Source organism: Cetorhinus maximus, chromosome 6, assembly GCF_964194155.1.
Source record: "Cetorhinus maximus chromosome 6, sCetMax3.hap1.1, whole genome shotgun sequence".
Classification (NCBI taxonomy): Eukaryota; Metazoa; Chordata; class Chondrichthyes; order Lamniformes; family Cetorhinidae; genus Cetorhinus; species Cetorhinus maximus.
The window spans coordinates 3,623,890-3,638,107 of NC_135884.1; the positions used below are offsets into that span (position 1 = coordinate 3,623,890).

General features: G+C 54.8%; 1 protein-coding gene across 1 annotated transcript in view; it reads left to right on the forward strand.

The window, feature by feature from the left end:
* The window catches only part of LOC144681487 (solute carrier family 41 member 1-like), a 31,578-nt gene that overhangs the window by 2,986 nt on the left and 14,374 nt on the right, over nt 1–14,218 (forward strand). The window contains exons 3-5 of the mRNA XM_078543110.1: nt 653–662; nt 1,796–1,867; nt 8,355–8,499. Of these exons, the coding sequence (XP_078399236.1) occupies nt 653–662; nt 1,796–1,867; nt 8,355–8,499 (227 nt within the window). The remainder of the gene's footprint in view (nt 1–652; nt 663–1,795; nt 1,868–8,354; nt 8,500–14,218) is intronic.

The window sequence follows — 14,218 nt, forward strand, 5'->3', positions numbered from 1 at the left end:
TGAGTGTTGTGGGAGCTGCACTCATCCAGGCAATAAAATGACCCCCTTTCTTCAATAAGGGTGTCACGTTGGTCATTCTCCAACTCTCTGGCACCTCCCCTGTATCTAGGGAAGGTTGGAAGATTATGACCAGCCCTTCCGCTATCTCCACCCCCACTTTCCTTAACAATCTGGGATGCAAGCCGCCCGGACCAGGTGACTTATCGACTCTAAGCATAGCCAGCCTTTCCAGTATATTCTGCCTGCCAACTTTCACCCCATCCATCACTTCTACCGATGTTTTGTCAGCCTCCTCGTCCTTATAAACATCGATACAAAGCACTCATTAAGTTTTCTAGCCTTGTCCTGTGCCTCCAAGCATAAATCACACTCTTTGTCTCCGCCTCTCTTACTATCCACGTGCTATTTACATGTCGATAGAAGGTTTTTGGGTTCCCTTTTATGCTGACTGCCATTCTGTTCTCATATTCTCTCTTTACCTGACCTGTTTTCCTTCTCATTTCCCTCTCAACCTATTTGAGGATAGGACTTGAGTTCAGGAATGAAGAAGTCTTGCTGCAATTGCCTGGAGCCTCGGTGAGACCACACCTGGGGTATTGTGTCCAGTTTTGGTCTCCCTACCTAAAAAAGGATATACTTGCCGTAGAGGGAGTGCAACAAAGGTTCACTAGGCTGATTCCTGGGACGACAGGATTGTCTTCTGAGGAGAGATTGATTCGACTGGGCCTGTATTTTCTAGAGTTTCGAAGAATGAGAGGTGATCACTTGAAACTTTCAAAATTCTTAAAGGGTGTGACAGGGTAGATGCAGGAAGGATGTTTCTCCTGGCTGGGGGGCGGGATCTAGAACCAGGGGACACAGTCTCAGAATAAGGGGCAGGTCATTGAGGACTGAGATGAGGAGGAATTTCCTCACTCAGAGGGTGGTGAATCTTTGGAATTCTCTGCCACAGAGGGCTGTGGAGGCTCAGTCATTGAGTATAATTAAGACAGCGATCGATAGATTTCTAGATATTAAAGGCATCAAGGGATATAGAGATAGTGGATGAAAATGGTGTTGGGATAGAGGATCAGCCATGATCTAGTTGAATGGTAGAGCAGGCTCGAGGGGCCGAATGGCCTATTTGTGTTCCTATTGTATTTGACCTGGTTTACGCTCGAAGAATTCACCAAACATGCACCATACGCCATCTCTTTGTTTCGTCAGAATCTCTATCTCGCTCGCCACCCAAGGCTTTGGTTCCCTACCTCTTGCCCTTTTTGGAATGTATGTAGCCTGCACCTGAAACATTTCTTCCTTGAAGATCATCCACTGTTCTGTTACAGGTTTCTCTGTCAACCTTTGGTTCCATTTTACTCTGGCTAGATCCCCACTGGTCGCATTGCAATGACCTTTCTCCCAATTTAGACATTCCAATTTAGATAGTTTCTTGCTCTTCTCCATGACTGAGCTAAACCTGATCGCTCTTACCCCAGTGCGGTGTGCAGAATTGGACACAATACTCCAACTAAAGACTTGGCATAACTTTCTTACTTTGGTGCTGTGTGTGTGTATTAATACAGACAAGTATTACCAGTGTTACCAGCCTTCTCAACTCATCCTGCCCCCTTCAAAGATTTGTGGGGACCCCCCCCCACCCAGCTCTGTCTCTTCCTGCACCCTGGTTAACATTGTACCAATTAGTTTATTTGCTCCCCCTCACCCCTGCTGCCATCTATCAGCTGCTGGCCCTTCTGCTGCCCTTTACAGTACATAGTGACATTCTCTCAGTAACTCAATCCTCTTTCTCTCCCAGGCTAATATTGGCAGACTGGATCATTCCAACGAGAAGTGGACATTAGTGATAAGCAACTTAGCTTTGATTCAGGTAAAATGCAAAATTCATTCCCTTTCCACTCCCTCCCTCTCCCACACTCTCATCCTCTCCCTCCCTCTCCCACACTTTCATCCTCTCCCTCCCTCTCCCACACTCTCATCCTCTCCCTCCCTCTCCCACACTTTCATCCTCTCCCTCCCTCTCCCACACTCTCATCCTCTCCCTCCCTCTCCCACACTTTACCCCCTCCCTCCCTCTCCCACACTCTCATCCGCTCCCTCCCTCTCCCACACTTTCATCCTCTCCCTCCCTCTCCCCCACTTTCATCCTCTCCCTCCCTCTCCCACACTTTCATCTTCTCCCTCCCTCTCCCACACTTTACCCCCTCCCTCCCTCTCCCACACTCTCATCCTCTCCCACCCTCTCCCACACTTTACCCCCTCCCTCCCTCTCCCACACTCTCATCCTCTCCCTCCCTCTCCCACACTTTACCCCCTCCCTCCCTCTCCCACACTCTCATCCTCTCCCACCCTCTCCCACACTTTACACCCCCTCTCTCCCTCTCCCACACTCTCATCCGCTCTCTCCCTCTCCCACACTCTCATCCGCTCCCTCCCTCTCCCACACTCTCATCCTCTCCTCCCTCTCCCACACTCTCATCCTCTCCCTCCCTCTCCACACTCTCATCCTCTCCCTCCCTCTCCCACACTCTCATCCTCTCCCTCCCTCTCCCACACTCTCATCCTCTCCCTCCCTCTCCCACACTTTACCCCCTCCCACCCTCTCCCACACTCTCGTCCTCTCCCTCCCTCTCCCACACTCTCATCCTCTCCCTCCCTCTCCCACACTTTCATCCTCTCCCTCCCTCTCCCACACTTTACCCCTTCCCTCCATCTCCCTCCATTCCCCTCCTTCCCTCACATTCTTCCCCCCCCACAAACACTCCCCCTTCCTCCATCCCGTTGTTTCCATGATCTCCCTCACACTCCCTCCCTCCTGCATTTCTGTCACCTGTCCTCACACTCCCTCCCTCGCCCAATCCTTGACCCTCTTTCCTTTCCACTCCACGCCCCACCCTCCCTCCCTCACTCTCCTCTCCCTCACTCTCCTCTCCCTCACTCTCTCGCCCTCACTCTCCTCTCCCCTTCACTCTCCTCTCCGCCTCACTCTCCTCTCCCCCTCACTCTCCTCTCCCCCTCAGTCTCATCTCCCTCACTCTCCTCTCTCCCCCTCACTCTCCTCTCTCTCCCTCACTCTCCTCTCCCTCACTCTCCTCTCCCTCACTCTCCTCTCCCTCACTCTCCTCTCCCTCACTCTCCTCCCCCTCACTCTCCTCTCCCTCACTCTCCTCTCTCCCTCACTCTCCTCTCCCTCACTCTCCTCTCTCCCTCACTCTCCACTCCCCCTCACTCCCCTCTCCCTCTCTACTCTCCCCCTCACTCTCCTCTCCCTCACTCTCCTCTCCCTCGCTCACCTCCGCCTCACTCTCCTCTCCCTCACTCTCCTCTCCCTCACTCTCCTCTCCCCCTCACTCTCCTCTCCCCCTCAGTCTCATCTCCCTCACTCTCCTCTCTCCCCCTCAATCTCCTCTCTCTCCCTCACTCTCCTCTCCCTCACTCTCCTCTCCCTCACTCTCCTCTCCCTCACTCTCCTCTCCCTCACTCTCCTCTCCCTCACTCACCTCTCCCTCACTCTCCTCTCTCCCTCACTCTCCTCTCCCTCACTCTCCTCTCCCCCCTCTCCTCTTCTCTCCTCTCCCTCACTCTTCTCCTCTCTCCCTCACTCTCCTCTCCCCCTCACTCTCCTCTCCTCTCCCCCTCACTCTCCTCTCCCCCTCACTCTCCTCTCCCTCACTCTCCTCTCCCTCACTCTCCTCTCCCTCACTCTCCTCTCTCCCTCGCTCTCCTCTCTCCCTCACACTCCCTCACTCTCCTCTCCCTCACTCTCCTCTCTCCCTCACTCTCCTCTCCCCCTCACTCTCCTCTCCCCCTCACTCTCCTCTCCCTCACTCTCCTCTCCCTCACTCTATCCCTCACCCTCCTCTCCCCCTCACTCTCCTCTCCCTCACTCTCCTCTATCCCTCACTCTCCTCTCCCTCTCACTCTCCTCTCTCCCTCACTCTCCTCTCCCCCTCACTCTCCTCTCCCTCACTCTCCTCTCCCTGTCCTCTCCCTCCCTCTCCTCTCCCTCACTCTCTTCTCCCTCACTCTCCTCTCTCCCTCACTCTCCTCTCTCCTTCACTTTCCTCTCTCCCTCACTCTCCTCTCCCCCTCACTCTCCTCTCCCCCTCACTCTCCTCTCCCTCACTCTCCTCTCCCTCACTCTCCTCTCCCTCACTCTCCTCTCTCCCTCACTCTCCTCTCTCCCTCACTCTCCTCTCCCTCACTCTCCTCTCCCCCTCACTCTCCTCTCCCTCACTCTCCTCTCCCGCACTCGCCTCTCCCTCACTCTCCTCTCCCTCATTCTCCTCTCCCTCACTCTCCTCTCTCCCTCACTCTCCTCTCCCTCACTCTCCTCTCCCCCTCACTCTCCTCTCCCTCACTCTCCTCTCCCTCACTCTCCTCCCCCTCACTCTCCTCTCCCTCACTCTCCTCCTCACTCTCCTCCCCCTCTCTCTCCTCTCCCTCACTCTCCTCTCCCTCACTCTCCTCTCCCTCACTCTCCTCTCCACCTCACTCTCCTCCCCCTCCCTCTCCTCTCCCCCTCCCTCTCCTCGCCCTCACTCTCCTCTCCCTCACTCTCCTCTCCCTCACTCTCCTCTCCCTCACTCTCCTCCCCCTCACTCTCCTCCCCCTCACTCTCCTCCCCCTCACTCTCCTCTCCCTCACTCTCCTCACCCTCACTCTCCTCTCCCTCACTCTCCTCTCCCTCACTCTCCTCTCCCCCTCACTCTCCTCTCCCCCTCACTCTCCTCTCCCCCTCACTCTCCTCTCCCCCTCACTCTCCTCTCCCCCTCACTCTCCTCTCCCCCTCGCTCTCCTCTCCCCCTCGCTCTCCTCTCCCCCTCGCTCTCCTCTCCCCCTCGCTCTCCTCTCCCCCTCGCTCTCCTCTCCCCTCGCTCTCCTCTCCCCTCGCTCTCCTCTCCCCCTCGCTCTCCTCTCCCCCTCGCTCTCCTCTCCCCCTCGCTCTCCTCTCCCCCTCGCTCTCCTCTCCCCCTCGCTCTCCTCTCCCCCTCGCTCTCCTCTCCCCCTCGCTCTCCTCTCCCCCTCGCTCTCCTCTCCCCCTCGCTCTCCTCTCCCCCTCGCTCTCCTCTCCCCCTCGCTCTCCTCTCCCCCTCGCTCTCCTCTCCCTCACTCTCCTCTCCCTCGCTCTCCTCTCCCTCGCTCTCCTCTCTCCCTCCCTCTCCTCTCCCCCTCACTCTCCTCCCCCACACTCTCCTCCCCCTCACTCTCCTCTCGATCACTCTCCTCTCCCTCATTCTCCTCCCCCTCATTCTCCTCCCCCTCGCTCTCCTCCCCCTCGCTCTCCTCCCCCTCGCTCTCCTCCCCCTCGCGCTCCTCCCCCTCGCTCTCCTCTCCCTCTCTCTCCTCTCCCTCACTCTCCTCTCCGTCGCTCTCCTCTCTCCCTCCCTCTCCTCTCCCCCTCACTCTCCTCCCCTCACTCTCCTCCCCCACACTCTCCTCCCCCTCACTCTCCTCTCGATCACTCTCCTCTCCCTCACTCTCCTCCCCCCCCAGCCACACACCACCCCCCCCAACACCCCCCCCCCCACCCCCCACACCCCCCCACCCCCCACCCCACCCCCCCCACTCTCTCTCCGTCACTCTCCTCTCTCCCTCACTCTCCTCCCCCTCACCCTCCTCTCCCTCACTCTCCTCTCTCCCTCACTCTCCTCTCTCTCACTCTCCTCCCCCTCACTCTCCTCCTCCTCACTCTCCTCTCCCTCACTCTCCTCACCCCCTCACTCTCCTCTCCCTCACTCTCCTCTCCCTCACTTCCTCTCCCTCACACTCCTCTCCCTCACTCTCCTCTCCACCTCACTCTCCTCCCCCTCCCTCTCCTCTCCCCCTCCCTCTCCTCTCCCCCTCACTCTCCTCGCCCTCACTCTCCTTGCCCTCACTCTCCTCGCCCTCACTCTCCTCTCCCTCACTCTCCTCTCCCTCACTCTCCTCTCCCTCACTCTCTTCCCCCTCACTCTCCTCCCCCTCACTCTCCTCCCCCTCACTCTCCTCTCTCCCTCACTCTCCTCTCTCCCTCACTCTCCTCTCTCCCTCACTCTCCTCTCTCCCTCACTCTCCTCTCTCCCTCACTCTCCTCTCTCCCTCACTCTCCTCTCCCTCACTCTCCTCTCCCTCACTCTCCTCTCCCTCACTCTCCTCTCCCTCACTCTCCTCTCCCCCTCACTCTCCTCTCCCCCTCACTCTCCTCTCCCCCTCACTCTCCTCTCCCCCTCACTCTCCTCCCCCCCTCACTCTCCTCTCCCCCTCAATCTCCTCTCCCCCTCAATCTCCTCTCCCCCTCAATCTCCTCTCCCCCTCACTCTCCTCTCCCCCTCACTCTCCTCTCCCCCTCACTCTCCTCTCCCCCTCACTCTCCTCTCCCCTCACTCTCCTCTCCCCCTCGCTCTCCTCTCCCCCTCGCTCTCCTCTCCCCCTCGCTCTCCTCTCCCCCTCGCTCTCCTCTCCCCCTCGCTCTCCTCTCCCCCTCGCTCTCCTCTCCCCCTCGCTCTCCTCTCCCCCTCGCTCTCCTCTCCCCCTCGCTCTCCTCTCCCCCTCGCTCTCCTCTCCCCCTCGCTCTCCTCTCCCCCTCGCTCTCCTCTCCCTCACTCTCCTCTCCCTCACTCTCCTCTCCCTCGCTCTCCTCTCTCCCTCCCTCTCCTCTCCCCCTCACTCTCCTCCCCCACACTCTCCTCCCCCTCACTCTCCTCTCGATCACTCTCCTCTCCCTCATTCTCCTCCCCCTCATTCTCCTCCCCCTCGCTCTCCTCCCCCTCGCTCTCCTCCCCCTCGCTCTCCTCCCCCTCGCTCTCCTCCCCCTCGCTCTCCTCCCCCTCGCTCTCCTCTCCCTCACTCTCCTCTCCCTCACTCTCCTCTCCCTCACTCTCCTCTCCCTCACTCTCCTCTCCGTCGCTCTCCTCTCTCCCTCCCTCTCCTCTCCCCCTCACTCTCCTCCCCCTCACTCTCCTCCCCCACACTCTCCTCCCCCTCACTCTCCTCTCGATCACTCTCCTCTCCCTCACTCTCCTCCCGCTCATTCTCCTCCCCCTCGCTCTCCTCCCCCTCGCTCTCCTCCCCCTCGCTCTCCTCCCCCTCGCTCTCCTCCCCCTCGCTCTCCTCCCCCTCGCTCTCCTCCCCCTCGCTCTCCTCTCCCTCGCTCTCCTCTCCCTCACTCTCCTCTCCCCCTCACTCTTCTCTCCCTCACTCTCCTCTCCCTCACTCTCCTCTCCCTCACTCTCCTCTCCCCCTCACTCTTCTCTCCCTCACTCTCCTCTCTCCCTCACTCTCCTCTCCCTCACCCTCCTCTCCCTCACTCTCCTCTCTCCCTCACTCTCCTCTCTCTCACTCTCCTCCCCCTCACTCTCCTCCTCCTCACTCTCCTCTCCCTCACTCTCCTCTCCCCCTCACTCTCCTCTCCCTCACTCTCCTCTCCCTCACTTTCCTCTCCCTCACACTCCTCTCCCTCACTCTCCTCTCCACCTCACTCTCCTCCCCCTCCCTCTCCTCTCCCCCTCCCTCTCCTCTCCCCCTCACTCTCCTCGCCCTCACTCTCCTCGCCCTCACTCTCCTCGCCCTCACTCTCCTCTCCCTCACTCTCCTCTCCCTCACTCTCCTCTCCCTCACCTCTTCCCCCTCACTCTCCTCCCCCTCACTCTCCTCCCCCTCACTCTCCTCCTCTCCCTCACTCTCCTCTCTCCCTCACTCTCCTCTCTCCCTCACTCTCCTCTCTCCCTCACTCTCCTCTCCCTCACTCTCCTCCCCCTCACTCTTCTCTCCCTCACTCTCCTCTCCCTCACTCTCCTCTCCCTCACTCTCCTCTCCCCCTCACTCTTCTCTCCCTCACTCTCCTCTCTCCCTCACTCTCCTCTCCCTCACTCTCCTCTCCCTCACCCTCCTCTCCCTCACTCTCCTCTCTCCCTCACTCTCCTCTCTCTCACTCTCCTCCCCCTCACTCTCCTCCTCCTCACTCTCCTCTCCCTCACTCTCCTCTCCCCCTCACTCTCCTCTCCCTCACTCTCCTCTCCCTCACTCTCCTCTCCCTCACTCTCCTCTCCCTCACACTCCTCTCCCTCACTCTCCTCTCCACCTCACTCTCCTCCCCCTCCCTCTCCTCTCCCCCTCCCTCTCCTCTCCCCCTCACTCTCCTCGCCCTCACTCTCCTCGCCCTCACTCTCCTCGCCCTCACTCTCCTCTCCCTCACTCTCCTCTCCCTTACTCTCCTCTCCCTCACTCTCCTCTCCCTCACTCTCCTCTCCCTCACTCTCCTCTCCCTCACTCTCTTCCCCCTCACTCTCCTCCCCCTCACTCTCCTCCCCCTCACTCTCCTCCCCCTCACTATCCTCTCTGTGCCAGTCTGTGTGTTGATCGTGTGTTTGTTGCAGGTCCAGGCGACTGTGGTTGGTTTTCTTGCCGCTGTAGCTGCTGTTGTCCTGGGATCATTCTCCAGGGGCCGGATTGACCTGGACCAAGCGGCCGTGCTGTGTGCCAGCAGCACAATCACCTCCTTCATCGCCGCACTCTCTCTAGGTACCTGGTATTCCGACCGCTCCCTGTCTGTCCCCTCCCCCCCTCCGACAACCTACAACACCTGATAACTTAGTTTACCTGTAACCTCACCGCCACCTGTGACCTTCAGCAGACCAAGTGCTGTTCAACCTTGGGGTGCTGACTGACCTGCGGTTCAGTGGGGCTCCCACCCCTTAACTTGCTGTCCAGTAGCAGAAGGTCAGAGATTAACACCGGGAGACCAGGCGATGTTAAAGAGACCATTTGAAATTTCATCCTCAGGATGCGGATGTCACTGGCTGGGCCAGGATTTATTGCCCATCCCTAATTGCCCTTGAGAAGGTGGTGGTGAGCTGCCTTCTTGAACCGCTGCAGTCCATGTGGTGTGGGTACACCCACAGTGCTGTTAGGGAGGGAGTTCCAGGATTTTGACCCAGCGACAGTGAAGGAACGGCGATATATTTCCAAGCCAGGATGGTGAGTGACTTGGAGAGGAACTTGCAGGCGGTGGTGTTCCCATGTGTCTGCTGCCCTTGTCCTTCCAGATGGTAGTGATGGTGGGTTTGGAAGGTGCTGTCTAAGGAGTTGATTTGCTATTAACTGAGTGTCTCGCCAATGACAGGTTAGAGTCAACCACATTGAGATGTTGGACTGGAGTCACATATAGACCCAGTCTGGGTGAGGATTGCAGGTTTCCATCACTATAGGAACATTGGTGAAATCAGGTGGGATTTTTACATCAGCTTCACATTCACTTTTACTGAGACCAGCTTCTTATTTTCAGATTGTTTTTCAACCAAATCCAAATTCTCAAATGGCCCTGGGTTTATAAGACCATAAGATATAGGGGCAGAAATTAGGCCATTCGGCCCATCGAATCTGCTCCGCCATTCAATCATGGCTGATAAGTTTCTCAGCCCCATTCTCCCGCCTTCTCCTCGTAACCTTTGATCCCCTTACCAATCAAGAACCTATCTATCTCGGTCTTAAGTACACTCAATGACCTGGCCTCCACAGCCTTCTGTGGCAATGAATTCCATAGATTCACCACTCTCTGGCTAAAGAAGTTTCTCCTCATCTCTGTTCTAAAAGGTCTTCCCTTTACTCTGAGGCTGTGCCCTCGGGTCCTAGCCTCTCCTACTAATGGAAACATCTTCCCCACGTTCACTCTATCCAGGCCTTTCAGTATTCTGTAAGTTTCAATCAGATCCTCCCTCATCCTTCTAAACTCCATCGAGTATAGACCCAGAGTCCTCAAACGTTCCTCATGTGTTAAGCCTTTCATTCCTGGGATCGTTCTCGTGAACCTCCTCTGGACCCTCTCCAGGGCCAGCACATCCTTCCTGAGATACGGGGCCCAAAATTGCTCATAATATTCTAAATGTGGTCTGACCAGAGCCTTATAAAGCCTCAGCAACACATCCCTGCTTTTATATTCTAGTCCTCTTGAAATAAATGCCAACATTGCGTTTGCCTTCCTAACTACCAACTCAACCTGCAAGTTAACCTTAAGAGAATCCTGGACTAGGACTCCCAAGTCCCTTTGCACTCCAGATTTCTAAATTCTCTCCCCATTTAGAAAATAGTCTATGCCTCTATTCTTCCAACTAAAGTGCATGACCTCACACTTCCCCACGTTGTATTCCATCTGCCACTTCTTTGTCCATTCTCCTAACCTGTCCAAATCCTTCTGCAGCCTCCCCGCCTCCTCAATACTACCTGTCCCTCCACCTATCTTTGTATCATCTGCAAACTTAGCCAGGATGCCCTCAGTTCCTTCATCTAGATCATTAATGTATAAAGTGAAAAGTTGTGGTCCCAACACTGACCCCTGCGGAACTCCACTAGTCACCGGCCGCCATCCTGAGAAGGACCCCCTTATCCCCACTCTCTGCCTCCTGCCAGACAGCCAATCTTCTATCCATGCTAGTACCTTGCCTCTAACACCATGGGCTCTTATCTTACTGAGCAGCCTCCTGTGCGGCACCTTGTCAAAGGCCTTCTGGAAGTCCAAGTAGATAACATCCATTGGCTCTCCTTTGTCTAACCTACTCGTTACCTCCTCAAAGAACTCTAACAGATTTGTCAGGCATGACCTCCCCTTGATGAAACCATGCTGACTTTGCCCTATTTTACCATGCACTTCCAAGTATTCTGAAATCTCATCCTTAATAATGGACTCTAAAATCTTACCAACTACCGAGGTCAGGCTAATCGGCCTGTAATTTCCCGTCTTTTGCCTCACTCCCTTCTTAAACAGCGGGGTTACATTAGCGATTTTCCAGTCCTCTGGGACCCTCCCTGACTCGAGTGATTCCTGAAAGATCACCACTAACGCCTCCACTATCTCTTCAGCTATCTCCTTCAGAACTCTGGGGTGTAATCCATCTGGTCCAGGTGATTTATCCACCTTCAGACCTTTCAGTTTTCCTAGCACCTTCTCCTTGGTAATGGCCACCATACTCACCTCTGCCCCCCGACTCTCTTGAACTTTGGGGATGTTACTCGTGTCTTCCACCGTGAAAACTGACGCAAAGTACCTATTCAGTTCCTCCGCCATTTCTTTGTTCCCCAATACTACTTCTCCAGCATCATTTTCCAGCGGCCCAATGTCCACTTTTGCCTCTCTTTTACCCTTTATATATCTAAAAAAACTCTTGCAATCTTCTTTTATATTACTGGCTAGTTTACCCTCATATTTAATCTTCTCCCTCCTTATTTCTTTTTTAGTTGTCCTCTGTTGGTCTTTGTAGGCTTCCCAATCCCCTGGTTTCCCACTGCTCTTCGCCGCATTGTATGCTTTCTCTTTAGCTTTTATGCTGTCCCTGACTTCCCTTGTCAGCCATGGTTGCCTCGTCCTCCCTTTAGTATGCTTCTTCTCCCTAGGGATGAATTTTTGCTGTGTCTCCCAAATTACTCCCAGAAACTCCTGCCATTGTTGTTCCATTGTCTTTCCTGCTAGGCTCATCTCCCAGTCAATTCTGGCCAGCTCCTCCCTCATGCCTCTGCAGTTGCCTTTATTCAACTGTAATACCGTTACATCTGATTCCAGCTTTTTCCCCTCAAATTGCAGGGTAAATTCTATCATATTATGGTCACTTCCTCCTAAGGGTTCCTTCGGGGCGGGGGTGCGGGGGGGTGGGGGTGGGTGTGGATTTGAGCTCGTGTACCCTGGGTTATTAGTCCAGTTACCAATCAGTCAACATTTAAAACAGGTTGTCGGCCATTATCACATCACTGATTGTGAGATCTTGCAATGTGCAAAGACACACTTCAAAAATAAATATTTCATTGGCTCTAAAGTGCTCTGGGATGTCCTTGAGGATGTGAAAGGTGCTATAGGAATGCAAGCCTTTAATTTCAGTTATGTAACCAGTACAACATCAAAACTCCTTCATCGACTCTGAGTTTTAAACTGCGCTGGAAAAATGAAAAGAATCCTGAGAGGCAGCGTTGCCCGTGGTTCTGTTTCAGTAACTGGTGAGGGTCACTTACAGCATTTAACTATCGGCTGGACACCGGTCTCCCCAAACCTCCTCAGACCGTGTCCCGCTCCTGCCTTTCTTCACGTTTACAGAACTCAGTGAACAAAGGTGTCGACAGAAACTATTTCCTCTTTGGCGGGGGGGGGAAGCGGGGAAGGAGTCCAGAACAAGGGGGCAGAACCTTAAAATGAGAGCCAGGCTGTTCGGGGGGTAATGCCAGTGATGCTCTCTCACACAAAGGGGAGTGGAAATCCAGAACTCCCTCTCCCCCCAAAAAAAGCTGTCGAGGCTGGGGGGAAATTTCAGACCTGAGGTTGATAGGTTTTTGTTGAGTGAGGGGGTTTAAGGGACAAGTGCAGGTAAATGAGGTTGAGGTGCAGAACAGGCTAGAGGGGCGGGAGTAACGGAAACTGTTCCTAGCTCATCCCCGACGCCTGCAGCCCACCCCCCTTTCGACCCCCTTCACCCCCTCCCCAGATCAACCTTTCTCCATTACAACCACGTTTTGTTCTTGGGAACGTAGAACATTTACAGTGTAGCCAGTGGCCATTCGGCCCGTCGTGTCTACGCAGCCGAGGAAGAGTTACCCAGTCTGACCCCACCTTCTAGCTCTCGGTCCGAAGCTCTGTCAGTCACAACACAGCAAACGCATACCGAATGTTTCTTTAAACCGTGACCCGTGTTTCTTTCTGTCTTTACCACCCTCAGGCAGTGAGCTCCAGATGTCCGCAACCCTCGGGGGAAAATAAATGACTCAATTTCTCTCTAACCCTTTGACCAATTACTTTAAATCTCTGTCCCTGTTTGTTGACCGTTTTGCTAAGTGAACTGGGCCCTTCCTATCGACTCTGTCTAGGCCCCCTCAGAATTTTATGTGCCTCAGTTAATTCGTGGCTCAGCCTCCTCTGTTCCGAAGGAAACAACCCCAAGAGAACAGCCTCTCCGATCTTCCCTCCTAATTAAAATTCCCCATTCCCGGCAGCATCCCCTGCGCCCTGACTGCACGTGGGTCTCTAACCGCTGTTTAAAATAGATCCAGCCTAATCCCCCTGCTCTTACATTCTTGGCCTTGGCCAATTGTTTTTTTTTTAATTCTTTCATGTGAGTGTTGCTGGCAAGACCAGCGAATTGCCCGTCCCTAATTACAGCACAGAAGGAGGCCATTTGGCCCATTGTGCCTGTGCTGGAAATGTGGCATCCTCACGTTTCCCCTTCAGGTTTTCGGTGCAGCTGCAGTTCCAGTTACTGCCTCAGTGTGGTGGCGTTGAGCCACTCCTGTCTCCCTGTCAGCTCTCAAGGTCACTTTCAACCCTCGTCGGTGAAAGGCTCCTGCAACACCCAGTGCATTCTGGGACCACTTTTCACATCTGAGCTGCAACAGGCTATCCGACTGTGGAAGGCTTCGCCGCAAAGACAGCCTTTTTCTGGTGGATCCCACATAGTGAACCAGCCCTGCCTGATATTCAGTGTTAACTCCCAAATTCCAGAATCGTTCCCCACCCAGCATGATATTCCCTGGAATATCTGAGGTTACATTTATAGAAATACAACAGTTTGTTTTCTCTCTCTCTCTCTCTCTCCCTCCTTCTCCCTTTCTGTGTCTCTCTCTTCTCTGTCTATCACTCTACCTGTTTTGTCTTTCTCTCACTATATTTCTGTCTCTGACTGTTTCATCTCTCTCTCTGTAAATCTGTTTCTCTCCTTCCCTATGCCTGGTTTTCTCTCTCTCTCTCTCTCTCTGTCTCTCTCTCTCTCTCTCCACCCTGTCTGCAGTCCCTGCTGTGAAGGGACCAGTTTTCACACCACCTCCTGATCTGGGAAACAATTCAAATGAAAGAGGCAGAATGTGTCAAGAAAGAAAAGCTTTAACTGAGAGCGGAGCTCAGCACCGGGTTCAGCACCAGGTTCAGCACCAGCTTCAGCATCAGGTTCAGCACCAGCTTCAGCACCAGCTTCAGCATCAGGTTCAGCATCAGGTTCAGCATCAGGTTCAGCATCAGGTTCAGCATCAGATTCAGCATCAGGTTCAGCATCAGGTTCAGCATCAGCTTCAGCATCAGGTTCAGCACCAGCTTCAGCACCAGCTTCAGCATCAGGTTCAGCACCGGGTTCAGCATCAGGTTCAGCACCAGGTTCAGCACCAGCTTCAGCATCAGGTTCAGCACCAGCTTCAGCACCAGCTTCAGCATCAGGTTCAGCATCAGCTTCAGCATCAGCTTCAGCATCAGCTTCAGCATCAGCTTCAGCATCAGGTT